The 20,061-nt window shown below is 57.7% G+C and overlaps 9 protein-coding genes across 9 annotated transcripts; 4 read left to right on the top strand and 5 right to left on the bottom strand.

Moving 5' to 3' along the window:
• Positions 1–280: 280 nt before the first annotated feature.
• Positions 281–1,849, bottom strand: SPSK_00122 (gliotoxin biosynthesis protein; the record flags this gene model as incomplete). The annotated part of the gene is made up of 1 exon (XM_016727102.1): positions 281–1,849. One exon carries the CDS (start codon positions 1,847–1,849, stop codon positions 281–283), a length of 1,569 nt encoding a protein of 522 aa, XP_016586393.1.
• Positions 1,850–2,842: 993 nt separating this feature from the next.
• Positions 2,843–3,577, bottom strand: SPSK_00168 (uncharacterized protein; the record flags this gene model as incomplete). Its single annotated transcript, XM_016727148.1, has 1 exon — positions 2,843–3,577. The coding sequence occupies one exon, from the start codon at positions 3,575–3,577 to the stop codon at positions 2,843–2,845; it is 735 nt and encodes a 244-aa protein (XP_016586394.1).
• Positions 3,578–3,627: 50 nt separating this feature from the next.
• On the bottom strand, positions 3,628–4,269 carry SPSK_00176 (uncharacterized protein; the record flags this gene model as incomplete). Its single annotated transcript, XM_016727156.1, has 1 exon — positions 3,628–4,269. One exon carries the CDS (start codon positions 4,267–4,269, stop codon positions 3,628–3,630), a length of 642 nt encoding a protein of 213 aa, XP_016586395.1.
• Positions 4,270–5,430: 1,161 nt separating this feature from the next.
• SPSK_00098 (uncharacterized protein) lies at positions 5,431–7,473 on the bottom strand (the record flags this gene model as incomplete). Its single annotated transcript, XM_016727078.1, has 3 exons — positions 5,431–5,571; positions 5,652–6,419; positions 6,595–7,473. 3 exons carry the CDS (start codon positions 7,471–7,473, stop codon positions 5,431–5,433), a joined length of 1,788 nt encoding a protein of 595 aa, XP_016586396.1.
• Positions 7,474–8,396: 923 nt separating this feature from the next.
• SPSK_00184 (uncharacterized protein) lies at positions 8,397–8,941 on the bottom strand (the record flags this gene model as incomplete). The annotated part of the gene is made up of 2 exons (XM_016727164.1): positions 8,397–8,729; positions 8,936–8,941. The coding sequence occupies 2 exons, from the start codon at positions 8,939–8,941 to the stop codon at positions 8,397–8,399; spliced, it is 339 nt and encodes a 112-aa protein (XP_016586397.1).
• A 211-nt stretch (positions 8,942–9,152) lies between these two features.
• SPSK_00129 (uncharacterized protein) lies at positions 9,153–10,585 on the top strand (the record flags this gene model as incomplete). The annotated part of the gene is made up of 2 exons (XM_016727109.1): positions 9,153–9,265; positions 9,553–10,585. 2 exons carry the CDS (start codon positions 9,153–9,155, stop codon positions 10,583–10,585), a joined length of 1,146 nt encoding a protein of 381 aa, XP_016586398.1.
• Positions 10,586–11,818: 1,233 nt separating this feature from the next.
• On the top strand, positions 11,819–13,357 carry SPSK_00124 (extracellular GDSL-like lipase/acylhydrolase; the record flags this gene model as incomplete). Its single annotated transcript, XM_016727104.1, has 1 exon — positions 11,819–13,357. One exon carries the CDS (start codon positions 11,819–11,821, stop codon positions 13,355–13,357), a length of 1,539 nt encoding a protein of 512 aa, XP_016586399.1.
• Positions 13,358–14,135: 778 nt separating this feature from the next.
• Positions 14,136–16,703, top strand: SPSK_00083 (alpha-glucuronidase; the record flags this gene model as incomplete). Its single annotated transcript, XM_016727063.1, has 1 exon — positions 14,136–16,703. The coding sequence occupies one exon, from the start codon at positions 14,136–14,138 to the stop codon at positions 16,701–16,703; it is 2,568 nt and encodes an 855-aa protein (XP_016586400.1).
• Positions 16,704–17,709: 1,006 nt separating this feature from the next.
• On the top strand, positions 17,710–19,386 carry SPSK_00115 (MFS transporter, SP family, general alpha glucoside:H+ symporter; the record flags this gene model as incomplete). Its single annotated transcript, XM_016727095.1, has 1 exon — positions 17,710–19,386. One exon carries the CDS (start codon positions 17,710–17,712, stop codon positions 19,384–19,386), a length of 1,677 nt encoding a protein of 558 aa, XP_016586401.1.
• Positions 19,387–20,061: the final 675 nt, after the last annotated feature.

Genomic DNA, 20,061 nt, shown 5'->3' on the forward strand with positions numbered 1-20,061 from the left:
CCGTTTTACTTGCCTGTTCTGTCACTTTGCATCTCGTTGCACACCGTTTAGTAGCATATGCATATGCAGGAAACAGGGCTAAAACATCGTCATGCCATCCGTATTACGCCGTAGATTAAATCGTACATTGTTGAGATTGACAGCCAAGAAAGTAAAGTGGAAAAAAAAAAGAAAAAAGCAATGGTTTCACCGGACGTAAAAGCACACCAATAAGCAGCATAGCCGTCAGCCGTCGCAGCACCTCCGTTCCTTCCCCTCTGCCCTATGCCCTCTACCTTCTTTACCCCTTTATTTTCTTCTTTTCATCGCCTCTTTCGTCGACTCTCTTCGCGTCTCCTCCCTTTGCATCCCCCGGTGTCGGCTGCGTGCGCTCGCCGTCGCCAAAGACGACGCGGAAGACGTGGTCGTACAGCCACCACACGCCCCCAAAGATGAGGCCCACGGCGATGAGCATGGCCAGCGGCATGCGGCCCGAGCTGCCTTTTTTGCGGGGGATCCGGCCGGCGGCGAGGACCAGCAGGAGGAACGGGAGCGCGGCGGCCTGCAGCAGGACGCTCCCGATGGCCTGGCGGCGCGAGGTGATGGTGTAGGGATGCAGGCTGGCGAGCCAGTCCTGGTAGGCCTGGGGTAGTTCGTGGTCGGCGGCGCCCGAGGTCAGCAGACCCAGGTAGCGCTGGGACGGCTGGGCGTACTCCGGGTCGGGGCGGGGGCGGACGGTGGCGAGGCGGACGAGGCGGCGGACAAAGGCGCGCCACCGGCGGGTGAGCCCGCTTCCGTTGTCGTCGTCATCGCCGTCGTCGCCGTCATCGTCCTCGCCCTCCGTTTGACCGACCGCCTTCTTGTCGGCCGGCAGCTGCGGCGCAAAGAGGGTGCGGGCCAAAAAGGGCCGCGGCGGCACGGGCACGACGGGCTTCTCGGGCACGCCCATGCGCGGTGCCACCATCAGACACGGCACCAGGATTTCCTGGTACGACGCGCCGCCGCCCTCGGTCGCAATGATCTTGGCATAGTCCTCGGCGGTCACCTCGTAGACGACGCCATAGAGCGGGCCGTCCCAGATGGGATCGCCGTGGCTGCCAACCTTTGGTGGCGGATTTCGTGGCGGCCCTGGTGGGACAGGAACGGGGAGGTCCGGGAGGTCCGGGATCTTGGGCGGCGTCTTGGGCGGCCGGCGAATGGCCGTGTTGGCAAAGCAGGGCTCGCGGTACGGCACACCCGGTAGGTCAAACGTCAGCCGCAGCGTCGGCGCGGAGACGGTGACGCATGACAGCGGCTTGATGCGGCGCGCGCCTTCAAAGGTGGAAGCGGCCATGTTGGAGCCATAGGCGAGGTAGAGAATGGTGGATTCGTCGGTAGGGCCGGCCGACGACTCGCTTGCTAGCAGCGCCGTCTTCTCGGAAACAGTCTCTGTCTGTGTCTCTGTCTGTATCTGTGTCTGGGCAAAGTACTTGGCTACCAGTACAGGCTCGTCAGGCACGACATCGGGCGTGGCTTTGGCGAGACGCTCGGCAGATGTGAATGGTATGCGACGAGCTTTTGGAGTGGGCGAGGTCGAGGTCGAGGTCACAGACGACTCTGTGGAAGCCGGGTCGGTGGCAGTCGAGGCCTCCTCCTCGGACGATGGTGCTCCGTCGGCACGGGCAGCGCTGTCAAAGTCGATTTCGATGGCGTCACGGACAACAGTGGCGGCCAAGCCGGCCGGGGGCGGGAGTGTGTCGTCGGCCATCGTGGAGGAGGCAGATGAATATTCGACGTCGCCAAAGTCAATGATCACGTCGTTGTTCTCGTTGGAGGTGCATCGAGTTATGGGGGCCTGGGCGGCCATGGTGACGAGTGGCGGTGGAGCCATTTTAACTGAAGCGATCAGCGATCCGAGGCAGGCCACATGTGGCAAAGCGCGCACGGGAGATACGAAACAGAGTGTCTTGTCGCGGGCTTCAATCTGTTACGAGAGAGAAATGCCCCGGTGTGAAACAGCGGCGCGAATGGTGGTCAAAAAAGTGGCGGAAGGAGGAAGGATCTGGAGGAGGATGGAACTGAAGGATGGGCGGAGGATGGGCGGAGGATGGGCGTCATGTGGGGACGGTAGGCAAGCATCGTGGACTTAAGGACGATGGACGGCGGAAGAGTCGACTAGTGCAAACAGGGCTGAGCCTGTTGGAACGGGGTTCGAGTCGTGCCCCGAAGGATTAGCGGTCGGGATTCATCCGTCCAGCGTACATGTATGGGCGGCTCGGAGTCACGGGCGCTGTATTTTGGCTGACAGGTGCCAAGAAGCGTATCTTACCAGACAGGCGCTAACAAGCGCTAGTGTTTTTCTGTTGTCTATTTTCTGTTTTAATTATTTTCCTCTTCCTTTCAAAAGTCGCCGAGAGATTAACAAGAAGCACATGTCGCCGTTATGCGGGAAAGCATAACTGCTCCTTCGCTGCACTGACCAATACCGCCCAAGTCCAACAGGCATGACTCGTTCAATTCCGAGATTCCGGGCAGAGGCGCCAGGACAGACGAGGCTGTTATGTCCGGCAGACAGAATACAGCAGCCTCAAGACGTCGTATTGAAGACACTGACGATTGACAACGTATGTTGTTTTGCAACATACCGTTTTGCTAGTGCGAATTCTCTCGGATTTCGTATTTACTACGGAGCACAACATTTCCAAGTCCTGCCTACGCATGTTATGCGTTGCGTTGCATCTTATCTCACGCTTTTCCTTGGCTTGCGTCGCATACTAAAATACAAAATCCTGGCTGACCTCTGCATCCAATGGCAAAAGTCAGCCCAATTTATATAGTCTGACTACGCATTCCTTCTCTGAAACGGTGGACGGGTGTGTCATACTTACTCCCGACGGATTATTCGGGCAATTCGGGCAGCAAAACCGATGTTGTTTGCCTTGCGTGCCTCCTCCGCCCTACGCAATCGTGTCCTCCCATCGTCTGAATCAAATTGTCCCCTGATCGGCGCCGGCGGCCACGCCGTCAGGTTGCTCCAAGTGCTCTCAAAGTGGTGCCGCCCGGGGTGGGGCTGACGGCAAAGGTGCGCCAGCCAGGACGCACGCAGCGCACACCGGCGACGCTCTCGTGCAGCCAGTGGATGACGGAGCCCCAGGGAGTCTTGGTTGAAGCTCGTCGTCACACCCGGGTCGATGCTGCCGTCGGACAGAATGTTGTCCCAGCGCCCCCAGATGGTGGTGGCGCCCTGACGCGCACAAGGTGCGCACCAGCCACAAGGGCGCCGCTGGAGCGCGTGTCCTGGGGCTTGTCGAGCGGTGTGGTCGGGTCGAGCCAGTCGCCAAGCTGGCGGCTGTGTCGATAGCCAGAGACCGTCGGCGCCGCGGGGCACGCCGCGGTCGATCCAGGCGACCATGCTCTCGTACTGGCGGGACAAGAACGCGACATCGCCAAAGGCGCGGTAGCGGTCCCAGGGCGTCAGGACGGCCACATCGTCCCAAACGGCCAGCGGCAGGTGTGGCCACAGCGTCTGCAGAATGTTGGACACAACCGGGGAGGGGGGGGGGGGGGGGTCACGCCGTCGGAGGTGTCCAGCAGCTGCTCGGCGCTCAGCGTGCCGCATGCCGGCCGTGTTGTAAAGGAAGCTGGAGGTCGCCCCTCCAGCCCAGGTGCTCATACTGCAGATTCGGCCTGACGCTGCACTTCAACGTCGTAGGCTGACTGTGCCCAGTCGCAGTCGCAGTCGCAGTCGCAGTCGTCTTCAGCCACCTCCTTCTCTTTCTCGGCCAAGATAAAGCGCCACAACAGCCGTGGCGACGGTGTGCCGAAGCCAAAGCCGGTGGCATGCTGCTCGACTGTCAGCGCTGCAATGTATGGCATTGTTTGCTCGGATGGATGGTGTTGAGTCTGAGGGTGAAGAAGAAGACTGTTATTGTTGTGTCTTTGTGCCTTTGTGTGGCAAGTAACCATTTTGGGGCTGTTTGCAAACGTCAATAGCGAAGAGGCAGGCGAGGAAAGAGATGGTGTACAGAGAAGGAAGGTGTGAAAGGCGACAAATACCTGGGGTTGTTTGACGACAAAAACATGCATGAACCGACAAGCAAACGACCTGCCACGATAGCGTCTGTTCTCGTCCGCTCCGGCCTTGTTGCGTGCGCCACAAACGCTCCGCGTCGTCTCGCTGTTTTGTTGTGTCTCCTCTTCGCCTGTTCGTCTTCCTGCATCGCCCCTTTCCTTCGGCCTCCCTTGTGCAGATGGAGACGGAACTCCGCTGGTGTTCAGAGGGTCAGTTGCGGTGATGTTTGCAGTGAGCATGGGTAGTTTGAGCCCCGAGAAGCGCTGCGGATGGGCGCATCCCGGCAGAAGTTCGCGCCAGCTTAGGGCGGGCGTGGCCTTCTTTGGCACCCACGAACACGCGAAGATGCGGTAAAGACACGGTGACGGGGTTAAAAATAGAAAAAAAAAAAAAAGGAAAGTCTTTCGGTAATCCGTTGCCCGGCTCGGTCGTAATTTTCTTGTATTCATTTTGTTCACTCAGTTCTCAACACACTGTGACTTTTGATTTACTTTCACGCCACCCGCCACGGCGAGGATGGGGATGCCACATACGTACAACTAGATACAATTAAATATTCAACTGAAACAGCAGAGATGACCAAACTGACAATGGAAACCAACATCCAACACTCACGCAAACAAGACTTAAAAGCAAACATCGCGGATCTACCTCCATACCGGCGACCTGCTCGACCAGTACCAGAAACAGGGTTTCCGGTCGAAACGGTGACCTTGTTCAGCGGCGTGTCTTTTCGGCGGCAGGGCACATTGATTGTCGCCTCGTAGATAGATGGCCTTGCCGGTTGATATGAGAACCATGCAGCAGACTGGACCCAATTGCCTGGTTTAGTAACAGTTAGCGCCGATGTCTGCCGATCAGATCGATCCACAGGGAGACGCAAAGCAGACGGTGACTCCAAGGCCGCTCTATGTTAAGCAGTGAAATCAGACCACGTGGATTAACTCCTTAATGATCAGAATATGGCTTTTTTAATGGTGCATGGGGCATGCGAAACATACACGTACATGTATTTCGTACAGAATATTCTGTCCGTGTTGTTGCTGGTCCGAGCGTTTGTTGACATTGAGTATGTCGCTGCGAGTTTGGCCGGCAGAAAGCTGAAACGACGGTGGCTTCCAGTTTCCTTTGTAAAGCTACGTATTTAGAAGTATGAGTGGCGGGAGAATGGGAAATCGAGATGTTGGTGACGACGAGAGAAAGTGAATGACGAAAACGGAAACAGAGGCAAACAACATGCAAACTGGTCAAGAATTAAACTCAAGGAAAAACAAAGATGCACAAAAACAAAGACAGTTAAAAGAGACAAAGGCAAAAACAGGGGGGGGGAAGGTCTGGCAATCTGGACACCACCTACTCGCAGCGGTCCACCTACAACCATCCAATCATCCTCCATCTGATCATGTTTCCTTGCTGCCAAGAGATATGTTGGACCATTTTTCGCTTTCGTAGTTCGACGCACTTTGCCGCATACACCGCGACCGGGACTTATTGCTGATGCCGCCGGAAATGACTTTGTCCAAGAGCGACGACTGGTGAACCTGGACAGCACTCGAGAGATGTGCGGACGCAGATCCTGCCGACACAAGTCCAGCAGATGCCAAGTCTGGGAATGACGAACCAGTTGATACGGATGCTGAGGACCCAGACACCGTAGAATTGACCGTGTCATGAGCGAGGCCAGGAACGCCAGAAGGCCATGATGGCCGGAATGGCCAGGGCCGACGCTGCCCGTGTTGGCAGAAGCGGCCGCGGCAGCGGCCTGCGACGGCTGGGAGAAGAGACCGTGTGAAACACCAAAATCCAAGCACTGCCCGGCAGTGCGGCGCGTACCCGGTTCTATGACCAGCATGAGGCTGAGAAGCTTGAAAATGCCAATGTCCATGATGCCACGGTGCATGACAACGACATCGACGACCATCTGCGTCCACTGGGCGGTCCACTCCTTTGCCGTTCCGCGTGTGAAAGGCACGTTGAAGGCGGGTAGGCCGTGCGCCCACTCCAGAAGTATGACGCCGGCAGACCAGACGTCCGCGCGAAAGTCGTAGCCGTCAGTCGTCGAAAACATTTCGGGAGCCATGTACCTGTCGGTGCCGGCCCAGGAGTGCATCAATTTCTGGGAGTGCGCCTCTTTGGACAGCCCAAAATCAGACAGGACAATGTGGATGGGATCGAGGCTGGCGACCAAGATGTTTTGCGGCTTGAGGTCACGATGGGCGATGTGATGCACGTCGTGAAGGTAGTCGAGGGTCTGCAACAGCTGCTCCAAGGCCTTAATGCACTGGTCCTGACGGAGGCGGTACCTGCCAATATTTCCGAGAGAGTAGTATGGCATCAAGACGCGTGCCACGGGTTTTTGTTGAAAATCAATCACTTTGATGACATGTTCCTGCGAGCGAGAAGAGAGAGAGGCGAAAGGAGAACGTCGTGGGCATATTAGCAAAGAAAAAAAGCATAGGTGGACAAAGGGAAATGAGACAAAAGAGATAAGAGAAAAGAGAAAAGAGAAAAGAGAAAAGAGAAAAGAGAAAAGAGAAGAGAGGGACAAGAAACGTAAAACGTACATGGTCGAATCTGCTCATAAATTGAATTTCTTGCTGAAAGTCCCATAACGCGCTGTCGCTCAGGCCGTCCTTGAGCTGCTTCAGCGCCCCGATGTCGCCCGTATCGAGATCCATCCAGAGTTGCACTTGCCCAAAAGCGCCCGCGTCAAGCTGCCGGCTGTAGACGCGATCGCTGTCGCGGTTCGTCTGCAGCACCGACGTGCCGGCCATGGACGCGACGGCGGTCATTCTTGTGATGACAGGCGTCTTGGCCCAAGCTTGAAGATTGGCCAGATACGCGTCCGACGCCATATCGTCATCGTGGTTCGGAAACTGTATCTCGAATGTCGCTGTCCAGTTCATCTTGGCATCCTTCACACGGATGTCAACCGTTTCCCACAGCTGCTCCTCGAACGGCCCCCGGTACACAACCGCCGTCTCGCCAATCTTGCGCGCATGGTGCCACGAGACATTGCTGTTGTTCGTTTTGTGATCCGTGTGGGTGCGACCGATGGTGCAACCCATGTCCAAGTAGCGGACGTGGATGCGCAGATCCGGCGTAATGAACAGGCCAAAGTGCTGCTGTCGGCAAACACGCGAGCGCATCGTGCGCGTTTTGCTGGCGTCCGTGGTGCCGGCCAGGGAAAAGACAAAGACGTCTGACTGGCCGCCCAGTGTGCCAAACAGCCATTCTTTTTCTTTGGGCTTTGTTAAGCCTCGGCTGAAACGGAGCTCCAGCTGGTCCGACTTGTCTCTGCTGCTATAATACGTGCTGCTCTGTTGGCCAACCAAGATTGCCTCGTTTGGCCCGTACCGCATGGCATGTAGGGCATGTCCACCCTTGTCGATAATCCGTGCAAAGATGTCGGGTTCAACCGTGGGAGGAGCAAGACGAGGCATGACTGGAAAGGAAGCAGATAACAGGAAAAACGCACAGAGAAGTTGAAGTTGAAGATGACGAGGTTGATGATGTTGATGAGGCTGATGAAGGTGATGATGGTTCAATAGGGAATATGCCGAGTGTCCAACAACGACCACGAAAGGCCATTAATATATACTCAAAGTACGCACAAGGTGCAAAGCGTACAAAACATGCAAGACATGAAAACAAGAAAAATGGAAAATATTGCCAGGAGAGGCTCGTGCTGCGGCATACGCGAGCTGGCCTGTGTCGGTCGGCCATGCCGTGGATGTTCCAACATGGTCGTTCCATATGGACGTTCCAAAGTGGACACTCGCAGCGACATTCCCCTTTCTTCATTGCAGGTTCAGGGGGCACGATGGACGCCACGTCAATATGGCACGTCTAGACTTATGATGTAGGGGTAGGAAGGTGGGAAAAATGGTTACGATGTATCGATTTCAAGATGCAGTACGACTTATAGAACCGACAGATAGACAGAAAGGAGTGAAGAGCAAAATGTAACGGAAGGACCAATCAGGAAGGATGCATGTATCATTTATTGTGGGCACAGAGCCTGCGGGCCATGCAGCTGAGACACAGGCATGCTCTGTGTGGGCCTTGCTGTTTGGTTTCCATCTCATTTTGTGACGTTCTTTGGTAGATATATGGTTGACGAACACACAAAATAGACCAAAAAATGACTGAATTTGGCCTCGTTGCTGGCAATGTTGGCAAAGTCAATATTAGCGGTCAAAGGGTAGTCCGCTCTTACCCCTTTCCGCCCATTCCTTTCACTCTTTCACTTTTTCACTCTTTCTCTTTCTCTGTCATTTCACTCTGTCGCTTTTCCACTCTGTAGCTTTTCACTCTTTCTCTCTTTCACTCTTTCACTCTGTCGCTTTTTCGCTTTTTCACTCTTTCACTCTGCCGCTCTTTCACTTTTGACTTTTCCAATTTTGCTTACACTTTTCCGCTCTTTCACACAGTCGGTTCCGCTCTTCCGTTTGCGGATAGCGCCTTTTCCATCTTCCATCTTGTGCGTCTTCTCCTCCCCGTCCTCCTTCTCCCCGTCCTCCTTCTCCCCGTCCTCCTTCTCCCCGTCCTCCTTCTCCCCGTCCTTCTTCTCCTTCTCCTTCTTCTCCTCGTCGTCCTTCTCGTCGTCCTTCTCGTCGTCCTTCTCGTCGTCCTTCTCGTCGTCCTTCTCGTCGTCCTTCTCGTCGCCCTTCTCCTCCTCCTTCTCCTCCTCCTTGTGCTTATATTTACAATTTTATAAATATAGTATTTTTGTGCCCTTATTTGCTTTCTTAGTCTACTTCTTTAAACGAGGCTTTTCCTCTTTGTTTCTTTCTTACTCTTTCTTTCTTGCTTCCTCTCTCTTCCCTTTCCCTTCACTCTTCACGTCCCCTATCTATTCCATTTCTCTTCACAGACTTCTTCACAGAACTCAGCCTTTCTCACTGACATTATTTCCTCCGTCCTTCAGGATATAAAGCATCGGACAATCCCCCTGTGACTGTGCATCGATTGGTTTAGCTACTTCACCTTACCAAATTCATCTACATTCCTGTTTTATTATTTTTATTTTTCTCCCTCCACACAACACAACACATAGCACACAGCACACAGCACAAAAGATTTTCAACAAGCACAGCTTTCCTCTACAACCTTAGCTACAATGGCAACGTCTCTTCCTTACTCGTTACCGCACCAGGATCATGGAGCAAAAGCCATCATGCCCAACAAAGAAAAACATCCCGAACGCAAAATTACCATCCAAAACGGAGTAACGTGTGTATACCCAGGCTTGACAGACAGACAGAGAGACAGAGAGACGGGAGGAAATACCTCAAAACACTAACTCAGCCATAGCGTGGTCACAGATCCTAACATAGACATCAATGACCTATTCAACGAAAAGACGCGCCTTGCCCTTCTCCATAAGCAATGTAAGCTGTTACTTGTTTTATTAAACAAATGCACATCAGGCCATAGATTCCGTCTTTGTTCTCCCCCTTTGTATATGGTTTTATTCATCGGCTGACTGTTTCCCCCTCGGTCGGCAACCCCGTTGACAGACAAGCAGAAGCACTACTCAAAGCTCCCGACGCCGGTGACCTGACCAACAAACTTCAACAGCTCACGGATGCTGGTGACCGATTCGACCAGGATCGCTCAGGCCGGTTTGACGATCCCGGTCAGATCGAGGCGACCCCATCACCAGCAACTTATGATCTAACCTTGGGAGACGCCAAACCGCCCAGCCCTGTCAGTGATGACGAGCTGCGGTCCATGCATGCCGAAGAGGACCAATTTCGCGACAAGCTTGTGGCTGCCGGATGCCCGCCGTGCCTCCCAGTCGACGAAAAGTACCTGTTTCATTATGACTATGCACCGGGGTGCTACCATGAGTCCAATCCGGCTGCCAAGTATTACTTGAGAAAGGACCGTGACAGACAGCCCCTGCGGGCCCAATTCTTTGACTGGAACTCACTTGGAAATTTCCAGTATTCTCAGCGCCATCACCCCGACGTGTTGCCTGGGCCTGGGGAGGCGGAGCGTGGTTTCCGCGAATATATCGAGGAAATCAAAACACATCTGCGTGAGCGAAACCTTACAGAATCCGCCGAACTCGTGGCACTGTCGCTCGATGTGACCAAACAGGACGCCCTACAAAACTGGCTCGAATTCATGGCCATGCATTTGGACATACACGTGGGACTCGTGCATAGAGCAAAAAATTATCCCTCGTATCCGGCCATCTCATGGCGGATGCGGGCTAAGGCCCGACACGACCACCATGTCAAATGCCATAATGAGCTGTTTGAGTGGCTAGAGGAGCAGCGTGTCATCATATCGGAGCGTCTACAAGCTGCGAAGAAGACGGACGAGACGGACGAGACGGCCAAAGCGGAAGAGACGGCCAAAACAAAAGTCACGGAGACGACCAACACAGCAAAGACTGGGGCGAAAGCCGCAAACACACGGACAAAGTCGCGTCGCGGCAATGTGAAAAGAGGCGCTCCTTCAAAGCAGCCGCGCAAGAAGGCTACCGCAGTTGACTACGAGAAGTGGCCGGCAAGTGCACCTCCCTCGGCGTCTGGGATTTGATTAGGATTGGCGTATTGCTGGGTTTGACGTTTTCTGTCTTATTTCTGTTTCCCGTTGTTTTGCTGTTTTCCAGCAGTTGTTTTCCTTTCATTGCTTCCGGTTGTTTCCTGCTATTTCCTTTTTTTTCTTCTTTCTTTTCGTTACGTTTGTTTTCCGTCTGTTTCTGTTTGTTCCTTCTTTTCTTTTTTATATTGATCCCTTTAGTTATTTTCATTTGATGTGCTTCTATGTTACTGTGTTGTTGTGTTGTTGTACTTTCTTTCCCCCGTTGCTTTTTATCTCATCCATTGTACCCTGTTTCCAATTATTGTTTCAGTTATAAACTCCTTAAAGACCAACTTGTCCCTTTGACTGTTTTTTGCGCGCTTTGTCTGCTCAGACTTGGCGATTTAAACAGGCGACATGGCAAGAGCGACCCACGTTCCCGTGGTCGGAACATCTCGCAGCTCTAGAGGACCCGCAATATCGGGCCGGTCCGTCGGTGGGCTCTGTCCCCCATCTCCTTCCAAAAATGGATAACTACGTTTCGTTGACGAAAATGTATGCCGGCAGAATGTTGGATAACGTGGCGGTAATTAGTCCATTCAGGCCATGAAGTTGACTAAGAGTAGGAATTATTTGGCCATTGGCCGGGGGTAGGAGTATTAGGGAGCGGAGATTGTGTTTTTGTCTTTGGGTCCGGTGTTTTTGTTCTTTTTTTTTTTTTTCAGCTTATTTATGATCTTTCATGCTATAGGTGGAATAATGGAAGACGAGCCGCAAAGAATGGTACCTAATAAAGCAGACAACAAGCGTCAAGTCTCGAGACAGTTGAACCCGAGAGAGGTGAGCTGTAGCTGGAAAACACAAGTAATGTACTTGCTAGCTGGGGGCCCACATTTACCACGCCGTTTCCTCGCCGTTGCCGGTTAAATTGATTGAGCGACAACTGCGTCGCAGATGGATCCACAAAGAGAGGTAAACCGTGACAGGGCTGACGAACATTTGACACTTGACCTGAAGCCAGGGTCAAGGATAAATGAAAGTTTACTGAAAAATTGAAATGCCGGGGAGGGAGAGGGGTGGGGTGGGGAGCCGGCAGTAATTGTACGATGCCATGTGAACCAGGACCCGGGGAGTCATACACCTCCAGTTGTACAGCAAATCACGACGTGTTGGGGACGCGATATGGTTCCAACGTTGAACAACACAGGACCCCTGAACCAAATGACTTTAAACCGTAGACTCTGCAACATGGCGACGACGACGACGACGACGACGACGACGACGCCGATGCCGATGCCGATGCCGACAGGCTGGACTACGGTGTGGACAGCGATGCCGCAGAAGGCGTGGGCGGTGGCCGACCACCTGCCACCGCCGGCCCATGCACGATTTGCCGACACGACGCTGCGGCAGACTGTGCGGATACTGGGACGAGCCCCTCTTGCGGAGGAGACAAAGCAGGGCCCGAGCGTGTGCCCAAGCCGGGGGCGCAGCCAGTTGCAGACGCGGCGGTTCCGGCTGCGACTGAGCAACACGTTTGGCGCATCCGACCTACACATCACGACGGCGACGGTGGGTGTGCCGCGGCGGCCTGGCGGGGGCGATGAAAGAGACGTGGACAGCAAAGGCGACACCGCCCACGGCGACGACGACGGGGCCCACGTGTCTGGCTCGCGATTCGTCGACGTCGACCGTGTACGGCCGGTGCTGTTTTCGGGTCAGCGGTCGGCCGTGGTTCCGGCTGGGTGTCTCCTGCTGTCTGATCCCGTGGACGTGCTTTTTGGAGAGCAAGGAAAGCCAAGGACCATGTCCACGTCCGGGCCCGCCACCGAAACGCTGTCCATCACCCTCTACTTTGCAGACGGCGTTGACGTCGCCACCGACGCGGACGCGCCTGCGCTCACGACGCACCCGGGCAGCCGGACGCAGTCGTGGCTGTGCCAGGGCGGCGACCAGACGGCGTCGGCGTCGCTGGGCGGCGGCCACAGTCTAAGCAGTGTCGCGCACTGGTACTTTCTGGCGGGCGTGGAGGAGTGCTGTGTTGCGGGGCCGGCCGGCGGCCGCAAAGCCCTGGTTCTCGTGGGCGACAGCATTACCGACGGGCGGTGCAGCACCGACAATGGCAACGACCGGTGGCCGGATCTTTTGTGGAAGCGAATGGAGGAGGAGGACGACGACGGCGAAAAAGGCAAGGGGTGGACGTCGCGGTACACGCTGTTGAACCAAGCCGCCGGCGGCAACTGTGTGCTGCGCGAGGGCACGGGCGGGCCGGCGCTGCTGGCGCGGCTCGACCGGGACGTGCTGTCGCAGCCGGGCGTGGCGGGCGTCCTTTTGTTTGCGGGCGTCAACGACATTGGGACGACGGCAGGGGGAGACACGGACGAGGCGGCACAGCACGACGTGGGCGACCAGCTGATGGCCACGTTCGTCGAGGTGGCCTGGCGGTGCCGTGCGGCGGGCCTGGCGGTGTTTATCGCGACGATCGCGCCGTTTTGCGGGCCTGGTCGACAAGAGTCGGAGAAACAGCCGTACTCTTCGCCGGCGCGCGAGCGAACACGGCAGCGCGTCAATGGATGGATCCGGGCGTCGTCGACGGCGGCGGCCGGCGGCGCATCTGCGCTGTTTGACGGCCTGGTGGACTTTGACGCGGTGCTGCGAGACCCGGACCCTGCGTGCGCCGGCCGTCTTTTGCCGGCGTACGACTCGGGCGACTATTTACATCCAAACGTGGCGGGTTTCCAGGCCATGGCAAAGTCGTTTCCGCTGCATTTGTTGGAGACAATGTAAAGCGGGCGTGTATAATCGATTTGTGTGCGTAGCAACCAAGGAAAATTCATTTTTATTGTCCCTTCTAATCTCGTGTTGTCCTTCTTCCGTCCTCTCCCCAGCCCTATCGCTATTCAAGACGCTGCCTCGCTTGATGGCTTTCCTTATTCTTGCCATTTGCTGTCGTTCCTTTTCTTACTCTTATTCCCCAGTCTATTGTCCTCTCTCCACAATCCAGTCCCCGTCTTGGTTAGTGATTCATGTAAAGTGGAGATTCAGCAAATGGAACTGCCGATGTACACAGAGGTACCTCCGCGCCAACCAGGTCCTCGTTTCGTTGGCAAGGTGGACGGATGACGGACAGCGTTGACGCCGACCAGCGCTACTGTTGACAGGGGCTATTTTGCCTAAATTCTGGAAGACGAGAGGCTGCGTTAGTCTTCCCTTTGTCTCTATTGACCTCCTCTCCTCGACTGTAACGGGGAAAAACAGACAAAACAGACAAAGTGCTTGCGAGGGGAAGGTCAGAGGCAGTAAGGCAAGAAGTAAAGGCAGGGATAGGCGGGAGAATGGCATACGAGACGGAAAAACAGGATGCGTGGGAGGCTGGAGGGCGACCGAAGAAACGACAATGGATAAGAAATGAGAAATAAGAATAACGAATAGCAAAAGACAGACACAACAGACACACATACACACAGACACGGCTGCGGCATTCCGGACCGCCAACATTCCCACCCTCTCTTCTGTGTACGGGACGACATACACGTTTTTGCAAAGCACCACACTACCACGTCCCATGTCACCGCCCGACGAAGACGGCGTGGCGGCGTGGCTGCGGTACGGCGAGCTGCCGGCGGCGGCGCGGACGGCGGCCAACAGTCCGGCAGTGGACACGGTGGTGGTTCTCGGCGATGGCGACGACACGAGCCCGGTCACGGTGGCGGGCCGCGAGCTTGTGGACGGGTTCCGCACGATTCTGGGGCAGTCGGTGACGGTCGTCCGCAGTGTCCCGCTGTCCAACGCGTCGTCGGGCGGCCTTGTGCTCGTGATCGGCACGCTCAAGGCGTACATGAAGGGCGGGCACACAGCACCGGCGGACGCGGCGGCGGCCGAGGTTCTCTCGCACGAGGACGGCTACTGGGTGGGCGCGTCGACGTCGGCGCAGCACGTCGTGCTCGGCCACGACGAGCGCGGCGTGCTGTACGGCGCGTTTGCGTATCTCTCGCGGCTCGCGCAGGGCACGCTGTCGCTGTCGCCCGGCCTCGGCCTCGGCTTCGGCAGCCGCCCCAGCGCGCCGATCCGGTGGGTCAACCAGTGGGACAACATGGACGGGTCGATTGAGCGCGGGTACGGCGGGCGGTCGCTGTTTTTTGCCGACGGGCAGGTGCGGCAAACGGCGGCGGCGCTGGCGCGCGTGCGGGCGTACGCGCGGCTGCTGGCGTCCGTGGGCCTCAACGGCGTGGTGGTGAACAATGTGAACGCGGATGCGTCGCTGCTGACGGACGCGAACCTGGCGGGGGTGCAGGCGGTGGCGGACACGATGCGGCCGTACGGCGTGCGCGTGGGACTGGCGCTCAACTTTGACGCGCCGCGGACGCTGGGCGGGCTGGCGACGGCGGACCCGCTGGACGCCGGGGTGGAGGCGTTCTGGGCGGACGTGACGCGGCGCGTCTACGGGCGCGTGCCGGACCTGCTGGGCTACACGATCAAGGCCAACTCCGAGGGCCAGCCCGGCCCGCTGAGCTACGGGCGCACGCTGGCCGAGGGCGCCAACGTGCTGGCGCGGCCGCTGCAGCCACACGGCGGGCTGGTGCTGTACCGCGCGTTTGTGTACGACCACCACCTGCGCGAGGAAGACCCCACGAGCGACCGGGCGAACGCGGCGGTGGACTTTTTTGCGCCGCTCGACGGCGCCTTTGCCGACAACGTTGTCGTACAGGTCAAGTTCGGGCCCATCGACTTCCAGGTGCGCGAGCCGCCGTCGCCGCTGCTGGCGCGCCTGCGCAGGACGCCGGCGGCGATCGAGTTCATGGTGGCGCAGGAGTACATGGGCCAGCAGTCGCACGCCGTGTACCTGGCGCCGCAGTGGCAGGAGATCCTGGCGTTTGACATGCGCGTGGACGGCGCGCCGTCGCGCGTGCGCGACCTTCTCGCGCCGGACACGACGCCTTTTGGCTGGGCCACGACGGGCTACACGGCCGTCGTCAACGTCGGCAGCGACCCGACGTGGCTCGGCCACTACCTGGCCATGGCCAACCTGTACGCCTACGGCCGCCTGGCGTGGCGGCCCGCGGACGACGCGCGCGACATCCTCGAGGACTGGATTCGCCTGACCTTTGGAGCCGGCGACGCGGCCGTCGTGGCCGCCGTGTCGTCGCTGCTCATGGACTCGTGGCCAGCCTACGAGGGACACTCGGGCAACCTGGGCGTGCAGACGCTGTGCGACATCCTGTACACGCACTACGGGCCGTCACCGGCGTCGCAGGACGGCAACGGCTGGGGCCAGTGGACGCGCGCCGACAGCCAGGGCATCGGCATGGACCGGACGGTGGCCACGGGCACGGGCAACGCCGGCCAGTACCACGCCGCGGTGGCGGCCGTCTTCGAGGACGTGCGGCAGACGCCCGACGACCTGCTGCTGTGGTTCCACCACGTGCCCTACACACACGTGCTGCGCTCCGGCAAGACGGTCATCCAGCACTTTTACGACGCCCACTACGCCGGCGCCGCCACCGTGCAGACGTTTCCGGCGCGCTGGGCCGCGCTCCGCGGCAAGATCGACGACGCCCGGTTTGCGCACGTCGCCTTCAAGCTGGCGTACCAGGCGGGCCACGCGCTGGTCTGGCGCGACTCCGTCTGCCGCTTCTACCGGACACTGAGCGGCATCGACGACGCGCACGGGCGCGTCAACAACCACATGTATCGCATCCCCCTGGCCGCCCCGTCGCCCAACGTCGTCCTTGATGGCTACGAGGTAGTCGATGTCACGCCGCCCGAGGCCGCGTCCCACGGACGCGCCGTGCAGACAGCACCGTCGACCGCCACGGGCACCGTGACCGTGACGCTCGCAGTCGACGACGGCGTCTACGACATGGCCGTCAACTACTACGACACCTCGGCTGGCCGCGCCACGTACGAGCTACTGCTCAACAGCCGCCCGATCGGGCAGTGGGCCGGCAACCTGCAGGACCGCCTGGGCCACGACTTTTCCGCGTTTGTCGACGGCCACTCGGCGACGCGCGTCTACTTCCGCGGCGTCGCACTGAAAACGGGCGATTCGCTGGCCATTGTGGGCCATGCCGACGGCAACGAGCGGGCGCCGCTCGACTACGTGTCGATTCTGCCCGAGGGCGTTGTCGACTAGAGTTCTGGGTATAAAGTTGGGGTCGAAATGGTAGTACGAATGTATACTGTGGACTATAAACGGACGATCTGTGCGTTGTTGAGTTTGTGCCAAGTGCCAAGAGCCAAGACGGATGTACGTCGGGAGGAGCTACGACATAAGTACGATGCCCTGCATGTGCCGAACACTGGTCAGAATCGAAGGAAAGAAAGCCAAGACATGACGAACCGTCAGCCAAGCCGGCAGATGGTGCTATATTCGGCGGAGAGAGGAATGACAAGAATCCTAATCCAGCGCTGCATGGGAAAGGGAAACGACAGCCAAAGGTAAAAAGCAAGTGACAACCCACGTAAAAAACCAAATAAAGGAAAGAAATGAAAAAAGTAAAATTATGAAAAGAAAGAAAAAAGAAAGGACACAACTACCGATGACCACGTCTGCTCCGTCTCATGCGGAGAGTGAGGGTTCCTCCACTCGTCTCCTCACCATTCCACCATGTACCCTCTTGTACCTCGCGCACCGTCGCAGTCGCCACGACATGCAGCCCTACGATTCGTGGATTAACCTCGTGGATTAGCCCGGAAAACGACAAAAAACGACGCACGCGAGCATCTCACAACTTCGACCCTCGTAACCTGTCACAACTTCCCCTCACATTTCACCTCCGCCTCGTCACGTCGTATTTGACTTGAATATAGCCGGTTGAGCAGGGGTGGTGTGGTAGACGAGCGCAAGCGAGAGTCGATGTGTCGTTTGCTCGACGAGGGTCGTGCAACCAAACCGGGTGGACGGTATCGATGGAGAGGGTATTCTCCCTGTTTCCCTACAATGTTCCTGTCACTTCTCGTGAGTGAACATGTCGAGTCTCTCGGCACGATGGCATTCGATAATCGACTCGGCCGTTGTCTCTGAAAAGTAGATAAACGTCGAGGCGTATTTCCCTCTGTCCTGTCTCCATCGGTAACTTTCCCAGCTTTCGTCTTCTTTGCTTTGTGCCTTTGTACCACCAAGCAGCATCGCAACCACCATGGAAATGACAGACACCAAAAACCCGCCGCCGCCCCCAGCCGCCGCCAACGCCGCCAACGCCTGGGTCGGCCTGGCCGGCCTCAATGCCGACGCCCGCGACGCCACAGAGGCCGAGCACAGCATGACCCTCGGGCGGGCCCTGCGCCAGTACCCCAAGGCCTGCTTCTGGAGCGTCGTCGTGTCGCTCGTGGTCATCATGGACGGCTACGACACGGCCCTCATCGGCACGCTCTTTGGCTTCCCCGCCTTCCAGCAGCGCTTCGGCGTCGCCGTCCCGCACTCGGCCACGGGCTTCCAGGTGCAGGCCAAGTGGCAGACGGCGCTCGGCCTGGCCAGCCCGCTGGGCAACCTGGTGGGCATCGCCCTCAACGGCGTCTGCACGGAGCGCTGGGGCCACAAGCGCACGCTGCTGGGCGCCATGGCCTGGCTGACGGCGTGCATCTTCATCGCCTTCTTCGCGCCGTCCGTCGGCGTGCTGTTTGTGGGCGAGCTGCTGTGCGGCGTGTCCTGGGGCATCTACACGACGCTGGCGACGGCCTACGCCTCCGAGGTCACGCCCGTCGTGCTGCGCGCCTACCTCGAGACCTTTGTCGTGCTCTGCTGGGGCATCGGCCAGTTCATCTCGTACGGCGTGCTCGACGGCCTGACCGGCAACACCACCCAGTGGGCCTGGCGCATCCCCTTTGCCGTGCAGTGGGCCTTTCCCGTCGTCATCGTGCCGCTCGTCGTCTTTGCGCCCGAGTCACCCTGGTGGCTCGTGCGCCAGGGCCGCCTCGCCGACGCCGAGCGGTCGGTGCGGCGCCTGACGACGGCCCCCCCGGGAACATCTGCGTCTGCCAGCGACTACATGGCCGTCACGGCCCGCAACGCCGTTGCGCTCATGGTCGAGACCACGCAGCTCGAGCGCGCCATGACCGAGGGCGCCGCGTGGCTCGACTGCTTCCGTGGCACCAACCTCTGGCGCACCGAGATCAGCTGCGTCGCCTGGCTGTCGCAGGTCCTCGTCGGCTTCGCCATCACGTCCTACGCCACCTTTTTCTTTGAGCAGGCCGGCCTGCCCGCGGCCGACGCCTACAAGCTCACCGTCGGCCTCGGCGGCCTGCACTTTTTGTGCAACCTCGCCTCCACCCTCCTCACCGCCCGCCACGGCCGCCGCCCCATCTTCATGGCCGGCGCCCTCTGCATGGGCCTCATCATGCTCGTCATTGGCTTCCTGTCCGTCGCCCAGGACGCCCGCGGCGGCTCCGCCCGCAGCTACGGCTTCGCCGGCGCCGCCTTTTACTTTTTGTGGTACGCCTGCTACCAGCTGACCGTCGGCCCCATGGCGTTCATCATCGTCGCCGAGACCTCGTCGACGCGCCTGCGCAGCAAGACCATCGCCCTCGCGCGCAACACCTACAACGTCGGCGTCATCTGCTCGTCGACCGTCGCGCCCTACGTCCTCGGCTCCACCGAGGGCAACTGGAAGGGCAAGTCGGGCTTCCTCGCCGCCGGCTTCGCCCTCCTCATCCTGGTCTGGTCCTACTTCCGCCTGCCCGAGTGCAAGGGCCGCACCTACGAGGAGCTCGACGTCCTCTTTGCCAAGAACCTGCGCGCCCGCGACTTTGCGTCGTACAAGTTTGACCGGGAGCTCGACGTCGAGCGCAAGATGGGTGACGCCGAGCACATAGAGTAGGTGGGGGGGTGTTGGTAGTGACGTTGAAGACAGTGAAGGTATAGTCTGGACAGTGTCGAATTCTTCTGACGGACAACTGGTTCCTGGTTTAGCCTATTTTCCCTTGCATGCAACGGCCAGCCTCGCGCATTGGGAGAGATGGAAGAAAGGTGGCTCCACGGCTGCCAGCCGTCGACACAAAGTAATGAAAGAGACTGTAACCCAATGGCACTCCAATAGCAACAGAATGCGAGTTAGGCAGGTCGAGAGAAGTAAAGACGTAAACTACACGCAACGCCGCATAGGCATCACCGTGAAACGATGAAGGCAACGTCGACGTGGACGTGAAAGCGTTCGTCCGAGAATAGGGCTGGGATGGCTGTTGTTGGTGATTGGGTAGTTTTCTTTTTGTTTTATTTTCCTTATTTTCCTTTATTTTCCTTTATTTCCTTATTTTCTTTTTGCTGTCCTCCCGCACATCCCCATCGGTCCACCACACAATGGTGATCATTTACATTTTACCACGGCCACGGCCCTTCACGCGACTGCCGTCTGAAACCTTGGCAGGGATGCTTGTTTCAACCAAAACGATCCAAGGACGGTGAAATTTGTGAGAAAGAAAATGCAAAGACGAACAACTGCACAAAAAAAAAAGGCACAATACGGCGTCCTGAAGCCCACCGTCTCTCGGCTTGG

This window comes from Sporothrix schenckii (genome assembly GCF_000961545.1).
Source record: "Sporothrix schenckii 1099-18 chromosome Unknown Cont46, whole genome shotgun sequence".
Taxonomy (NCBI): domain Eukaryota; kingdom Fungi; phylum Ascomycota; class Sordariomycetes; order Ophiostomatales; family Ophiostomataceae; genus Sporothrix; species Sporothrix schenckii.